General features: G+C 43.5%; 2 protein-coding genes across 4 annotated transcripts; both read right to left on the bottom strand.

Moving 5' to 3' along the window:
- Positions 1-262: 262 nt before the first annotated feature.
- On the bottom strand, positions 263-5,937 carry LOC113589317 (complement C1q tumor necrosis factor-related protein 7). Its single transcript, XM_027028914.2, is given in 4 exon segments — positions 263-1,648; positions 1,650-1,759; positions 2,661-2,900; positions 5,350-5,937. Coding segments are annotated over 4 exon segments (879 nt in total). The 5' UTR covers positions 5,360-5,937; the 3' UTR covers positions 263-1,129.
- A 664-nt stretch (positions 5,938-6,601) lies between these two features.
- LOC113589311 (NACHT, LRR and PYD domains-containing protein 3-like) lies at positions 6,602-16,080 on the bottom strand. 3 transcript variants are annotated; one of them, XM_035521576.1, is made up of 14 exons: positions 15,703-16,080; positions 15,358-15,483; positions 15,085-15,198; positions 14,754-14,867; positions 14,585-14,648; positions 14,191-14,392; positions 12,285-14,067; positions 11,965-12,132; positions 11,691-11,858; positions 9,338-9,511; positions 8,372-8,545; positions 8,067-8,240; positions 7,663-7,833; positions 6,602-7,451 (listed from the first exon to the last, which is right to left on the bottom strand). In XM_035521576.1, exons 1-14 carry the CDS (start codon positions 15,801-15,803, stop codon positions 7,289-7,291), a joined length of 3,696 nt encoding a protein of 1,231 aa, XP_035377469.1. In that variant the 5' UTR covers positions 15,804-16,080; the 3' UTR covers positions 6,602-7,288. The 3 variants fall into 3 exon arrangements, with proteins under 3 accessions (XP_035377469.1, XP_035377470.1, XP_035377471.1); XM_035521577.1 differs by having other exon boundaries at positions 7,323-7,428; XM_035521578.1 differs by lacking the exon at positions 6,602-7,451 and having other exon boundaries at positions 7,754-7,837.
- Between the last annotated feature and the right edge of the window lie 174 nt (positions 16,081-16,254).

The following is a 16,254-nucleotide window of genomic DNA, read 5'->3' as shown; positions in this document are numbered from 1 at the left end:
AGACCGCCGATATCAATGTTTGTTTTTTGGTCATTGTGCGTTTTGTTAATGTACTGTATATGTAGCAGTATTCTACCATTCCCCAAAAAATAAAAATTCATAAAAATCCTGCCCACTGCATAAAATAAAAATAGCATTGAAGTCTAATAAAACCAAGTTTAATAGCATCAGTAGCACAACTCAGAAAATCTCCACGTTCTAGAACAATTCTCCACGTTCTACTTTAAGTCAAAGGCCCAACAGGGGTGGGGGGGGGGGGGGGGGTTGCTTGGTGAAATGTAGTTTTTAGATGGACATATACATAAGAACACTGTAGTGTATACTGGAATAAAATGTAAGAGTGGAAATTGCCATATGTGGATTTTCTATGAGTACTTATTTAGCCAAATGGAGTAGTTTATTTGCTGCCCTGTGGAATTCAAGAAAAAATCTCATTCATAAATATTTTGCTTAAGTGCACACAATTTGACATTACCACTTAATCTCATTTACTCATCCTGACAAGATTAACAATATTTATACACTGAAACAATATACAGTCACATTATCATTTATACAGATAAACCTGTAAATATTTAGACAATGGCCTTTTTTATAAATCATTTTATTCTCTTTATTCTAACAGCTTCGGTTTGAAATCAAATAAAAACTATGGGTGCATGCCTTCAAATTAAGGCTGACAGCATCCACTTTAAATTCTTAGCAATTACTTAATTTCAGTCTTATATACAAGCCCAGGTCCTAGACTTTAAGATTTTATGTTTATCTGAGTCTGTGCTGCATTTATAGTGGTTTTGTATGTCACAAATATTTAAGTGACAAGTCTGATTAATTAATTTTAAAAAAGTCCTCCTAAAGGACAATTCTGCTCTCCTGTAATATTCTAATATAATTGCTTTCACTGGTAAATATAAAATAACTCTTCATACTCTATATAATATACAAAAATAAAATACATGGTGAGAAGCACACAATGTGAGTTTTTTGGCCTTGCTGATGCAGATTAAGTCCTGTCCTGGTTTGAGCTGATCGTAAAATTTGGTCCACGGTACTCTTTTAGTCACAGTCTAAAGGAAAGCTGCATTTGGTAGTTTAAGTGACATGCTTTTATTGTCTGGGTCCAGTGATGCTAAGCGTAGTCCTCCGCAAGTGTGTCCAGGTAATTAGTGTCTGCATAGAGCAAAAACCCTGAAAAGAGGCTGTCTGCCCAGCCAGGGTCAGAGAACAAGCCATTCTGGTCCTTGTAGAAGATCTCCAGCCACACCTCGTCCTCTGGGTTGAGGAACATCACCGTTGACCCAGACGCGACATCGTGATTACCAGTGTTGGCGTCATAAGTCTTAATCCGGTACTGTCCGTTGTGCACCAGGCTAATGGCCAAGTGCTTGTTGGCCAGCGTGATGTCGTAGGAGAAGTAATAGATGCCAGGGTAAGCACATATGAATTTGCCTGTCTGCGGGTTATAGTGGCCACCCTCGTTGAGCAGGACCTTGTTGAACTTGATTGGTGCTTTCTCAGCCGGGTAGCTGCTGGTGATGCCCACAGAGAAGGCCGATTTGGGCACCAGACTTCCGCAGCGACACACGCCAGGCATGCCCCGTGAGCCACGCTGCCCCTTTGCTCCTCTCTTCCCTGGGGATCCGGGGGGGGCCCAAGGGCCCTGGGTCTCCGGGGTCACCCTCTGGGCCTCGCTTGCCTGTTGAGCCTCTTTCTCCGCGCTCCCCTGTCTTACCTGTTGGTCCCACTCTCCCTTTTATCCCTGTAACAGACAGACAGGCAGCGCTGTTAAGACTACATTTCCCATCATACCTCTGGTGGTTTGCTCTTCCTCAGGACATTGTTTTGATCTTGAATGGCTCTTGGGTTTCTGTTCTTTTACAAAAGGCCATGTCTGGGAGTAGCACGTGCTTAAATACTTCTGATGAGTGCAGATTTTTGGGGATAATTTGGTTGGCGTTTCCTACCATTGGCACTGAAATTCCTGAAGTTTCTTACCATTGGCACTGAAATTTGAAACTATGAATCACAAAGCTGGTATATGTCCATGCTTCTCATGATGTTACCTACCTGAAATTTGCTTGAATGTGTGCATATTCATGTGCCTCTGTGTGCATGTAAGCAACTTCAGTCCCAACATTACATCACTGTTTCACTGGTGTTGCACTATCAAACCACATGAGCATTGCCTGCAGAAACAATCTTAACAAATTCTAATCCCATCTGTTTGAGGAATTTAAAGTTACGCCAGCTAATCTGAAGGGAGAAGAGAGAATAGCTCATCAGAAATCAAATGTGCTTTAAGGTGATGCTTTTCTTAGTGATACAGCCACATATAAAGTGTCAGTGTGATTCTGTATAATATTGCAACTTGAAGGGATGAGTTTACACATAAAACAGAGCAGACAGGGTGGACTACTGTGATTAACGCAGTCAGCACACATACTGAACCAAACAATTACACTGCAGACATTTCAAGTACAGTTCAAAATTGGATTTTGCCAGTATGAATTGACTGGAATTCATAATTCACAAAAAGGACTAAATAGATATCACCGGCTCCTTTGGGCATAAATAAACAGATCAACACAGATCGGAGGTTCGGAACCCTTTCATCGCGTGGCTGCAGCACGCGAGTCCGACGTTCCTGCCGGTCAGCATACCTGCTTCCCCCTTCTCTCCTTTCTCCCCGTTCCTACCGTCCCTGCCATCTCTTCCCGGGACGCCGACATAGCCCTCGGCCCCGTGGGGCCCGGGAAGGCCTGGCTTCCCTGGCATCCCTGGCAACCCTGGAACGCTGCAGATAAATCGAGGTGCAGATCCTTTCGCCCTGGCCTCCAGCAGCTGACCAATCACGCACTGACACAGACACACCACGCCCATAATCGCCCGCATCTTCTCACCTGGGGAAGGACACAGCCATCAGATCAGTAATTAGAATAGACACAGTAAGCAAAGCTCAGGTGAACCGTGCGACACAGGTAGCACTTTTTGAAAGCTTAGAGTAAATATGTTCTCAAAACTGTTGTGTTTTTGGGAAAATCTGCCTAGCAACAGAGCTAAGTAAATCCTCTGGTACAAAATATGGAATCTTATATTTATTTCAGCAGTAACATTATATTCTCTGCTGTTCAAACGTTTTTCAAACGTCTTTTATGGTCGACTGTCCATACACTGGTGTTTTCAGTTTATACTCACCACAAGTGTCTGGCTTGGATCTCTTTAACGGAGCTCTCATTACTCACTACCTGCTATATGTGCCTTCTCTAATGAAAACTCACTCATTCTTCTTACTGCCTTTTTAGGACAGACAGTCACCACCCCGACTGGAGATGGTAGATTTTTTTGGTGTCTTGGTTCACTCCTCAGTGAAGGGTTTTTTCCCCCCCCGAAATGCTTTGCAGGGATTAGGGAACCGTCACACTGGCACCAAAGCGGAAAAACAAAATTAAAATGCATGTGAACGGAAGACGGGATATAAAAACCTCTGGAACATTCTACAAGGAAGACAACATTGGGCAAGAGCCTAGTTTACACTTTGGTTGATCCACAGTAAAACAAAATGATTCTGGGGCCCTAAAAAGACAAAACTGACAAAACAGATAAGGGAGACTTGCATCGCACTTGTAATGCCCAAGCATCTTGGACTAGGACTGTTGTTGTAGATGCGTCATTGGGCTGTATACCACATGAGGCATAAGATATGTAAAAGATATCGGCAATCTAACCTCAGACCAGCCGTTCAGTTGATAATACAGGCTCAGATGATAAATATGATCTTTCCCAGTCAGGATTTTACTTTCCTATCTTAATTTCTCTTATAAAGCATCACATGGCCTTCAGTGGTAAATCACTCAGCACTTGGCGGTTTTCACGTCCAAATGGGCAGATGTGTGTTCTAGTGGATAGAATGACTGTGTGCACTGGAACATGTGTTTTCCCATTACCAAGCAGTGCATGATTTACGACCCTGAACCGGAGATTAAAAACCAACAGATGCATGGCCTGGAATGCATTTTCCTACTAAACACCAACTGCCTACGCTGAGAAAAAACCCAGGGCATCCCTCGCTGTTGTGTGCCTACAGATGCATGTCTCTTGTGCATTTCTGTCAGCCTGTGACATCAGTTCTCACTGATGTAGCAGTTGCAGTAATCATTTCCAAAGGGCTCAACCAGCCCTGGACACTAGAATCAGACTGGCACTTTAAAGCTTCAGCAGTAACTGGTGAAGCTGTACCATATGTATAAAACATCAAAGAGAAAGTTCTGCCAACTCCAGCTTCTCCATGTTCAGATCCCAATATTACTAATAGCAAAAGCTGGCCCTCTCTGAGGAAGAAACACAGAGCAAAGATATAGTTTAGGCCAAAAGTTTTCTTCTCACCACACATCTCCAGTATTAAGTCAACTAAGGTCATATCAAAGCTATATCTACAAATGTACTTTAACTTTGTTTCTCACTCCAGATAACCTTCTGGCTGAGCAGATGCATCTGAGTCAGTCGAGCCTCCTCTGAAAGACGCAGTTTCAACCAAGCCCTGAACCGTCTGGCTGACATCTCAAGGTGAGCATTTGTAGATAATCCTCCTCCTTCCTGATGCAATCGAGTTTCTGAAGTGCGCCAGACCCCAACAACCCTCCCCCCTTCAGGCGATTGCAGCATAAGACTCGCTCTATGATGGATTCAGACACTTTGTTGGGGGAATTTCCCCTAAGGAGGAGCTAAGGTTGTGGAGGGCAGCTTTTTTTTTTTGAGGTCTTGCCCAAGTTGCTTGGATTTTCCCCATAACGTTAAGGGCAAAAATGCACTGGCCGTAAAGCATGATCTTGTCAAGAGCACGTTGGCCAATCAGAGGCTTTAAAATAGTTATTACTGGTAGGCTGACGATGTCGCATGTAGAAATTTGGGAAGCGTATGTGTACACTAATAATGAAGTGGGATTGTTCCTCAGTATCACACTAGAATATAGTAAATGCACACGTAACAAGTTCTCTTAGCAATGTTAAAATCAGCACCATTTTCCGCTATCGCACAAAACTGCATTATGTAAACATAGGAAATAAGGTTGCACCCTCTGACATCAAACAAAGCAGATCAGCTTCACTGAAGCGAGACACCGATTTTAAAGTCTTTATCATTTTGGCCACAAAGTATCAGATGAGTTATTGTCTCCATGCGCTTGACAAAATGGCTTTAATAAGAACACTTGCAGTAATTTATGAATGCATATCCCCAGCCAACCATAACGTCCATGCGCTCCATGGCCGCCAGCATCCGTCTTTCGAACAGAATCGCACAAACACCACCATGACAACACACAGAAAGGAGCAGTGCGGTTAAGTTACTAACCGAGCTCCATTCGTTACAGCGATTACAGCGGATGAGTCAGAGTCCCGGCTGTAAGTCCCAAATGAAAGAAGCACTCAGCATGGAACTGCAGAACATGAGAGACTCGCACTGTTTCCCTGACAGCCAGGGAAACACATTTGGCAGCTGGAACAGATGACTGGCAGGCAACTGGAGATGTGCACAGTGTGAAATGTTAAATACCACAGCGTCTTGACAACCTACTCGGCGCCTGCGACAGGAAATGCATAAGTGTAAATTCTGGGACCGTTTGTGTGTACGCAACATAACAATCCTGTGGGAGTCATGCACTTCTGATGACTCTGATATGCCCTTAAACATCATAAACATAATCACAGCTAATTTTACCGCAACTACAGCAAAGTTTGGGTTTTTGTTTGTTTGTTTTTGTTTTTTTAAAACAGCAAACTCTGTTAATAATTCGTTATCAGCACTGTGAAACAAATTCATTTTGACTAATCTGTGGATGCAATTAAAAAGTACAATTCTCAGTTCAGAAGCATTTATAAGATGTACTTCTCTGAACATTACTTGAACACAATTTTTTTTATATACACACACACACACACACATCTTTTAATGATGCATAAACTCAATAGATGAATGAGTCTAAAGATAACGAAGGACTTTTCAGTGTTACCAGTACGGAGTACAGCCCGCTGCTGCTGTAGTCTCTCTCCCACGAGGACGGGCCACCCGGCTCTGGGTGTTGCTTATGTGCTCATGGACATTCCAGCAAGCCCCCTCTGACTTTCTGGCGCTCCGTGTCCTGGCTGGACCTCACCCCGCTTTCTCTCTCTCCCGTCGTCTATTCTCGGCAACAGTCGGTCGCGTAGCACAAATGGACTCTCGCCGCCCACGTCGCAAAAAGCAGAGCTGCACTGGCTGCCATTCTCTCTAGCGTAAACCTCTCCCGTCCGTCAGCCTCTCATCGCGTTTCTCTGATCGCACCTGTAGCGGGACGGGCGCGCGGGCTGCAGATGAAACCCCAGCTTTCAGCACGAGCCGAGATCAAGGCGGGGATCGTCCGCGAGCTCTTGCGGTTGCCTCACCGATGACATGCAGCTAAAGCAACACGAACTGTTAGGGCAGAGCATACGTACTTGCATGCACGTGCATGCACGTACACAGTCCCCCCCCCCCCCCCCTCTCTCTCTCTCACACACACACACACACACACACACACACACACACACAAAATGAAGAAGAAAAAAATTGCAATCGTATTCTCATATTGTTTTTAAAAAAGTGATAGTTTATTTATTTGCTTGTTTTTTTGATCTGCACTGCTTTATCATTTACTAAATGTTTACAATTAGTCACATATGTGCTTGCAAGGGACACCATCAGGAATGCATATAAAATTAGTTTAACTTGGTTTTACAGTATGTAATGGAAATCTCCTTGGAATCGTTTTCACAATAACATTTTACTATGTTTGTCATGTTAAAATCCTTTCCATAAACCTGTGTGTCCAGGAATCCTAACAGGAAGAGAAGTAGATATGTTCAGTAAACACTGGATTACACCACAGAAGACCCCACAGACAGCCTGATCTGAAAAGACTTCAGTCCAGTATCTCCCAATCCCAGGCCTGGAAACTCCATGCCTGGAATTTTAGTTTGCCCTCCTCCAACACACCAGTCCCAGATTAAATTCAATTGAATTCAGTTTATTTATGTAGTGTCTAATAGTAGATATCGTCTCAAAGCAGCTTTACAGGAACAAGGTCTAAACCCCCTAATGTGTAAACCAAGGGTGACAGTGGCAGGAAAAATGTCTTTTGGCAAAAGGAAGGAACCTCATAGCCATCAAGAGGGGACTCATCCTGGACAGCAACACGAGCATGTTAGAACAGGGGAATGATAATTACGGGAGTCCCCTGGGCTGGGCGTGGGAGGCTCCGGCTGAGCGCCTCCCATCACAGCGTGAGATCCATGTTGGATATTGAGCAAAGGAAGCTGCTTTTGTCCGGGCTGAAGGCATTTCTGCTCAGGTCCAGCTCCTGGAGACCAATGGTGTTCGAAATCAGCACAGACGCCAAGATTTCACAACTGCCTTCTGTGAGGGAACAGTTAGACAGTCTGCCAAAAATGGAAGAAAATGGCATGAGAACAGTTATATAAAAATTTGTGTCATTTATTTCAAACGTATTTATTGCATCAAACTCCCATAAGATGAGAAGTTCTAGTTGTCAGAGTATGACAGGATGTTACACTTCACCCTGCATGGATTGGGTTACCTATGGGCTAAATGTTGATCCTTACTTTTATTTTCATTTTTAGACACAAGTACCTCAAAGTCTTGAGGTTACAAAGTCCACTTTGTAGTCCGGCAAAGAGGGTCTTCAACCCATCGTCTCCGAGTGGGTTGTCATTCAGACTCAGCTCTCTAAGGGTGGCGTTCTGGCTGAGCGTTGTGGACATAGAGCCACACACCTCTGAGCTGAGGCAACATTTGTCCACACTACCTGGGCAAAGAGCCACACAGATAATCAGTTCCTATGGACTTACATCAGGAGGGTTTGGACATGCTTTCAAAAGACTGCGCATGAGCCGCAGTCGAAAATAAAAACAAAAGAGCAAAGGAACCTTAAATACAAAAGCTCCTTTATACCTGTTTGACACCAGAGGACATTTGCCAAGCTGGAACCTCAGAATGTGGCAAAAATCGCAGATTTTTTTGGGTACATAACTCACCGCAGTGTTCGAAGCGCGCAGTTGGGCTTTCTTAGTGCTGACAATAGCTGACGCATCGCAGAGACATCAGGGAAATTGCTACTCAGATCCAGCTCATGCAGGCTTGTGGGGTTCGACCTGAGAGCAGAAGCCAGTGCTGAGAATCCTCTCATAGTGAATCTGCAACTAGCCAGCCTGCAGGGGGAGACAAAGTCTCATGACATGAGGTCGACGCTGAGCTTGACCCGCCATAAATAAATACAAAATATGTATATTATAAATTTTTTTTTAAAAAGTCATGAATATTTAAGGCATATTTTATGTACCTTAATTTCTGTATCTTGCAGCATGGCGTACTCAGTTCGTAAGCCAGCTGTTTCACTCCTGAATCCTGAAGGTCATTGTCACTCAGGTCCAGGGTGCGGAGACTCCAAGACTCCTGGCTGGATGCATGGAGTAGGGTCTTGCAGCTTTTCCAAGTTATGTTACACTTCTCTAGCCTGGGGGGGGGGGGGGAGAGAACTTTCAACTAGCTCCAAACAAACGTTTTAGAGATTCCACTTTGTTTCCACTTATGCCCATATGCTGACTAAATAACAACTAACTACAGCAATACATCAGGTCTTTATTATTAGGAACAGGGGGTGTATAGTTCTGTCTGAGGGGAAAAAAAAAGTCCTGCCCAAGATTCAGATCCAACCACAAGGATTTTCTAATTAGCTCAAGTCAGTGGGATGAACTACTTAAATCAACCATGTGATACAAAATCATGTCTTGTAAACCCCTTGTTGTATTACATAAATCTCCACTTTAATAACACTTTAGTTTTAGTACAGTACTAATCAAACCTTTCGTCAGACTTCACTGAATGCATGTTTTTTATAGTCTTAAAAACAATTTTAAGCACAAACCATTAGATTAAAAAGCCTTTAAGTTATATAATGCTTGATTCTTGTTTCTAAGACAAAATAAGAAAATGTAATTAATTTTAAATGTTCCTTCAGCAAATAGTTTTCATTCAGAACTTTAGTGCCTCACTTTAAAGTGCTCAGCATTTGGAAAAAAAATATGGAAAAAGACATAAGAGGATGCCTTATGAAGCTGGTCAAGGGATCACCAGAGCATGCAAAGTGTCATCAAAAGGTGGCTACACTACAGAATCTATCATCTAACACACTCAATATTTGTTTAACACAGCATCATTACATACATCTTAGTAGTAAACGGGACGGTAGCTAACAAAAAAACTGCTTTTGGGTAGCAGCATGTTGCTGCTCACTACGTTCACTTACCGCAGATATTCGATTTGACAATTTTTATGACTCAACAATTCTGGAAGGACTCGAACTCCCAGGTCTCCTAGTTTGTTGTCGCTCAGATCCAGATTTTTAAGGCAAGAGGGTTTGGAGCCTATCGCTGAGGCCAGAAAAACACAGCCTTCCCTTGTGACCCCACAGCCTGAAAGCCTGTATTAAAATTATTTAAAAAAAATAAAAATAAAAAAACACCACACACCTAAGTCAAATATAATCAAGCATTGTAATAGCACTGAAAATGCAAAACAGCAGTTTTGGTCTTTTAATGATCTGAAGCATAATTACTAACTGGTACATGAGATGATGTTATGATGTTGCAGTCTGCAAATAGTAAAATTAAAAGTACACTGTGTGCACAATTATTAGGCAACTGCAGTCCTCTCGGTCAATGCAAAATGTTAATAAACCTCAAACCTTAATATTTAAGAAAGTAAAAAATTGTGTTTTTGGCTTTCTTAGGGGAATATCAACTTTTTATACAGCAGCAACCACAGCGTCCCAGACACTGTTCAGAGAGCTGTACTGCTTCCCTTCAATGGGAGATTTATGGTGAAGAAGGGCTCACATTCTCACTAGGATTTAGGTCAGGAGAGGAAAGAATGACATGGGCCCCCTTCATCTCTAAAGCCTTTATTGGCTAGCCTCACAGTGGAGTACTTTGATGCATGTGATGGAGCATTGTCCTGCATAAAAACTATGGTCTTCCTGAAAGATGCAGACTTTTTCCTGTGCCACTGCTTGAAGAAGGGTGTCTTCTAAAAATTGGCAGGAGGTTTTGGAGTTGATTTTAAGTCCATCTTCAACCCAAAAAGGTCCAACTAGCTCATCTTTAATAATACCAGCCCATAGCAGTACCCCACCTCCACCTTGCTGGCATCTGGGTCGAAGTGGAGCCCTGTGCCCGTTACTGATTCAGCCACTGGCCCGTCCATCTGGTCCATCAAGAGTCACTCTCGTCTCATCAGTCCAGAAAACCTTTAATAATCTGTCTTCAGATATTTCTTGTCCCAGTCTTGACATTTCACCTTATGCGTCTTGTTCAGTGGTGGTCGGGTTTCAGCCTTCCTTACCTTGGCCGTGTCTCTGAGTACTGAACACCTTGTACTCCTGGGCACTCCAGGTAGGTTGCGGTTCTGGTATATGACAGCACTGGAGGATAATGTGTTCCTGGTCAACACATTACTTGTGACTCTGTTGACTATTTGCAATGAAACATTTGATGGTTCTGTGATCACGCCCTGATGTCTTAGTAATTTTAAAGAGTGCTACATCCCTCTGAAGGACTTTTTACATTTTTTGACTCAGTTAAATCTCTTTTTTGGTCCATGACGCCTGAGAAAAAGAAGCTGCCTAATAATTAATAATAACATAATTATTATGCATATTATTATTATGCATATTATTATGCATATTATTAATAATAATAATAATAATAATAATAATGTCTTGCTATTGGGTATTGATCTTATTAGGCCACACCTTCCATCATTACACAAATACACATCACCTGATATGCTTAAATTCAATGGGCAGCACAGTGGCTTGGTGGTTGGCTTGTTTGCCTCTCAGCTCTAGGGTCTTTGGTTTGAGTCCCTATCTGGGTGAAGTTTCCATGTGTTCTCTCTGTGGGTTTCCTCCCACAGGCTAAATAAATGGATGTTAGGTTGATTTGATACTCAAAATTGTCCTGCATGAATGTGACGTGTGTAAGTGTATGCCTTAACCGTCTCCCCTGCACTCGGTGCAGACCCCCAGGGGGCTGTGGTTTCCGAGAGAGAGTATGCCGTGCAAAAATTTGGCTGCCGCTTCTCATCGGTGTGTGTGAGTGATTGTAAAAGCTCATATATATCTGTCTGTAATGTGTCCTTGAGCATGGAAAAGGTACTATCTCTCTCTCTCTCGCTTTTATACAGCTTGGAGTTGGAAAATATGCATAACAATGATGATAGTCAAAATACTCTCTTGCCTAATAATTGTGCACATGGTGTAAATAATAGGATCATATATATGCTTATATCCATCACACCCTCTTTCATACCTGACAACAGTACTTCCGCTACTTCCTCCTTGGTCCTTTATCAGACCGGTGACCAATCAGAAAGCGTAGTTTGTCCACCCAGTTTTTAAACTGGGGCTCTGGTTCAGTGCATTGTGGGTAATCCCAGCTCATAAGTTATTCTTTCTGCTTGCCTAGCCCAGTTTGCCCCCCCCCCCCCCATTGTATGATTGTTATTTTGCTATTAGAGCAAACCTGTGCTGCAAGACCTGCACTCATATCCCTATGTGGTCTCAAGCCTTACTATGGCTACATGCCCAGCACAAGACTCACCTGAGCGTTTCCAGTCGAGTGTCGGGCAGGATTGCCAACAGCCCAGCTATGGCCTGGTTTCCAGTCAGATTGTGGCTCAGGTCCAGCTCTCTCAAATGTGATGGGTTCGACTGCAGCGCAGAAACAAGGGCAGCACAGCCGTCCTTCCGGAATTCACAAAATTGCAGACTGTGCACAGGACACAGGAACTGGTCTGTAGCAATGTGCTATGAAAACATGTTGTACATCAAGGGTCATGCAAAGATGCTGCACGATATGGAACATGATGTCTTACTTCAGTGTTTCCAATAGACAGTCTGAACTCCTCAGTCCAACACACATCAGCTTCACCCCTCTGTCATTCAGGCTATTAAAACTCAAATCTAGTTCTCTAGTAGCACAAGACCTTAAACTAAGAGCCAGGTTGGGACAAACCGCCTCAGTAAGGTTACATGAGGACAATCTGAAACACAAGCAATTAAAGTTAGAACACAAAATGGTATGCTTCACAACTGCATCTGAAGCCAGCTAATGTCTTTTATCATCAGCTACTATCTGACCAGTTCAAACTGATGCAATTTTAATCACAACATTTTCAGTAGTTATGATACTAACATGACAGTTCTGGATGCTTTGGCTACAGGTTCCAGCCTCTTGAATCCTTCATTTGATTTCACATATTTTCTCAGGTCAAACACTTCCATCTTCTCCTCGCTGGTCATCAACACAAAGACGAGAGCTGACCACTGTGCAGGTGAGAGGTTCTCTGGGCACAGACTCTTTGAGCTCAGGTAAGCTTGAATCTCCTGCACGAGAGAATGGTCGTTGAGCTCGAGCAGGCAGTGGAACAGATTGATGGAGTTCTCCGGCCTAAGGTTCTCCCCAAGCTTGAGCTTTATGTACTTGACCGTCTCCTGGTGGCTCTGTTCATCGTTCACATCCTGCGTCAGGAGATCGTGCAGCAGATTCTGATTGGATTCAAGAGATAATCCAAGAAGGAAGCGGAGGAAGAGGTCCATGTGGCCACGCTCTGAGTGCAAAGCCAGATCCACTGCACTCCTGTGTAGATCGAATACGGTCGAGTTTAGGCAAAGCTGTCGAATGTTAATATCGTCAGGTTGGTGATCTCCGTTCGGGCTCAGCCAGCACATGTATGCAAATAAAGCCGCAAGGTACTCCTGGAAACTCAAGTGCACAAAGCAGTAGACCTTCCTTTGCCACATTGCCAACTCCTCTCTGAAGATCTGGGTGCACAGCCCAGAGTAGACTGATGCCTCTTTGACGTCAATGCCACAGTCCATCAAGTCTTTTTCATAGAAGATCAGGTTGCCTTTGCTTAGCTGCTGAAAAGCGAGTTTTCCAAGGGAGAGAATGTTTTCCTTAGTCAAGCAAGGGTTCAAGTCCTTCCCTTCTGTGTACTTGTCGTTCCGTCGCACTGTCTGAAAGATCAAGAAATGCGTGTACATCTCAGTCAGAGACTTGGGCACCTGGTGCTTTTCCGCTTCACTCAGCAGCCTCTCAAGCACGGTGGCTGAGATCCAGCAGAAGACGGGTATGTGACACATGATGTAGAGGCTCCGGGAAGACTTCACATGCTGGATGATCCTGCCGGCAAGATCTCGGTCAGTGATTCGCTTGTGGAAGTACTCCTCCTTCTGTGGGTCGTTGAACCCCCTCACCTCTGTTACTTGGTCAACGCATGCAGCAGGCAGCTGGTTAGCAGCCGCTGGTCGGGTCGTAATCCAGATGAGAGCAGAGGGGAGCAGGTTCCCCAGGATGAGGTTTGTCAGGAGAACGTCCACTGATGTTGCCTTAGTTACGTCCGAACACCTCTCATTGCTCTTGAAGTCTAAAGGAAGTCTACATTCATCCAGGCCATCAAAGACGAAAATAACCTTTGTATTTTCGAGGATGGAGAGGCTGACTTCTTGCATGTCTTTGAAAAAGCAATGAAGAAGTCCCTCCAGGCTATACTGTTGCTGGCCCATCAGATTTAGCTCCCGAAAAGGCAATGGGAACATGAAATGGACATCTTGATTGGCTTGCCCTTCAGCCCAATCCAGGATGAACTTCTGTGCAGAGACCGTTTTTCCGATACCAGCTACGCCTTTGGTCAGTACTGTTCTGATGTTTTTTTCTTGCCCCGGTAATGGCTTAAATATGTCATTGCATATGATTGGCGTCTCTTGTCCTGGCAGACTTCTGTATTCCGACTCTATCTGCCTCACTTCATGCTCGTCGTTGAGCATTCCGCTCCCGCCTTCCGTGATATAGAGCTCTGTGTAAATCTTGTTGAGAAGGGCCGGATTTCCTTGCTTAGCGATTCCTTCGAATATACACTGGCTCTTGCTCTTCAGACTGGATTTGAGTTTTCTCTGATGTATAAATATGCTTTTCGCTAAACGACAAAGACCAAGGAAAAAAAAGTACTTTACAACGTCAGCATGCGTTGCTACAATAAGGTATACATCTCATTCAGCGCTCTTTCTGCCCAGTTGATGGATTGTGTTGTCATGCTCACCCATGTTCACTTTTCCAACAAGCTCAGGCTCATTCATGCCCTGTAAAACATGTAGGCCGATCTTAAGCGCTGCCTCTCGGGCCTCACTGCTGTCCTCTTCCTCTTCGGAAGCCTCCACCTCTCCAGGATAACCTGGACTCAGAAGCTGGCTGATTCTTTTCATCTCACGCTTCACGAAGCTGAGAAACCTCTCCTCAAAAGTCTAAGATGAACAAAGCCATAGCAAAAACAGACAGAGCCAGCAAACATGAGAAATAATTGTTCTGAAAAAGATTCCAGTGGTTGTAGCATTAATGGGCAGTACTGTCAATCAGGATCTTTGTGGGTACATGAATCATCCTTGTTAATCCAACAAATGTTAATGTATGGACAATTTAGATTTGGAGACGCTCACCCTGACTGTTTCAGAGATCTCTTGGCTCTGATCAGACTGTATGCCTGATTTCCTTGTCTGGTCTCTATAGAAACAGTGCAAAAAGTGTTAAAGGGGCTATTATTAGTTGGGCTATTATGTGTCAGTCTTGGTTAAATTGCATGGAAATCAGGACAGTTCATCATGCTACCTCTGGTCAGTAAAGCAATCCAGCTCTGTGAAACAGTTTGGTGGGTCCATGGACTGGTCGGTCATCGTAGACAGACAGCTTGGAGCAGGCAAAGCTGCTGTCTCGGGCCAGACACTTGATGATAAAAACAACAAAAACAATGCAGACAACTCAACCGTACACTTCCTCAAATATAAACAAACATTCAATAAACACGTAGAAAATAAATAAGGGAAAGACTGAAGTAATAAATAAAATAATATTTTTAACCCTTCAAAAGGAATGTTTTCAGGAATAAATGGACTATGATTCTCAAAGAGTAGACACTAGCGATTTAAAGTTCAACCACTACCTCTGCGCATTAGGCGAGACTCCATCGTTCAATGTAAGTGGTATAGCCATTGAATGGTCACTGTTTATGGACAAATAGCTGGGCACAGGAGCATCTGGTTCCAGGAGTTTGTCACTAAACAAAAATAAATTTAAGAAAGATTGGTTGTATAGCTTACAGAACAAGCAGAATATTATACGAGCAGATGCATTTCACAGCTAGAATTGAAAAGAGGTAGCTTTATCTTAAGAAACGGAGCCAGATGGGGGGGGGGGGAGGATGTCCTGTGTGTACCATTCCTCAGGGACAAGATTTTCTTTCTTAAATGCGACTGGAAGTTCCATGGACCAATCACTCTTCATAGACACACAGCTGGGTACAGGCGAGTTTGCCCTTGCTTGCTCGTTGATTGGACCGGCTCTAGATGGCAGGAAAGATAATGGCAACAACCTTTATACTTGTTTTTGTGCTGATCTGAGAGCAGCTATGTTTGCCTATAAACTGTTTAAATCTTGAGTCATGCACGGCTTATACCACCTAACATGCATGTGCCTGATATCTGGTCAAAGACAATCAGTGTTTTTAAAATGTACATTATATTTTAATTATGCAATAAAGTCAGTAAACAGAGAAGCTCACCCTTCAGCCCCACGAGCCTCGGGCTTCGTAGGCACGTTGCTGTGACGCTTATCTTCATAATCTACAGAGTCTCCCAACGCGTCTTCAGAAAGGAGGCTCATGTTCTTCTTCCTCACACAGTTGGACTAGAAGAAGACTAAAGCGAACTCAAAACGCTACCAGTCGGAATCAGCACATTGAACTCCCAACGAATCGATGACTTCCGAGTTCAAAGCGTTGCTCGACACCGTTTACTGCATACCGACCCGGGATTAAAACGGGATAATGATAACGCGTTTACTCGAAGTAGGCTATTTTCAACCATTCGTGTCAATAACAGTTACGTGTAGGTGGTATTCCTACATGACCAACGCCGCTTCATGATCCTTCAAGTTTCGATTCCGTTTTATTTATCACGTCAGGAAGATTACGTCACGCATTAGCGGGCCTTTAGTTCCTGCTGGTCTTAAGGTGTGATGAATTTTGTCAGAAAAACAATTTGTTAACTCAAATTTGCCCCCCAATGAATGAATGAATGAATGATGTTACGAGCCTCCCTAAACAAACACCCTC

Source organism: Electrophorus electricus, chromosome 22 (genome assembly GCF_013358815.1).
Source record: "Electrophorus electricus isolate fEleEle1 chromosome 22, fEleEle1.pri, whole genome shotgun sequence".
Taxonomy (NCBI): domain Eukaryota; kingdom Metazoa; phylum Chordata; class Actinopteri; order Gymnotiformes; family Gymnotidae; genus Electrophorus; species Electrophorus electricus.
This window is presented reverse-complemented; position numbering and strand designations above follow the sequence as displayed.

Excerpts from the sequence above, each read along its gene's own strand:
- LOC113589311 (XM_035521576.1), bottom strand. The coding sequence starts at position 15,803 with ATGAGCCTCCTTTCTGAAGACGCGTTGGGAGACTCTGTAGATTATGAA. Across the intron at positions 9,512-11,690 it reads ACTCGACTGGAAACGCTCAG|GCTTTCAGGCTGTGGGGTCA; the intron begins GTGAGTCTTGTG and ends ATTTTAATACAG. Across the intron at positions 7,452-7,662 it reads TGTAACCTCAAGACTTTGAG|ACTGTCTAACTGTTCCCTCA; the intron begins GTACTTGTGTCT and ends CATTTTTGGCAG.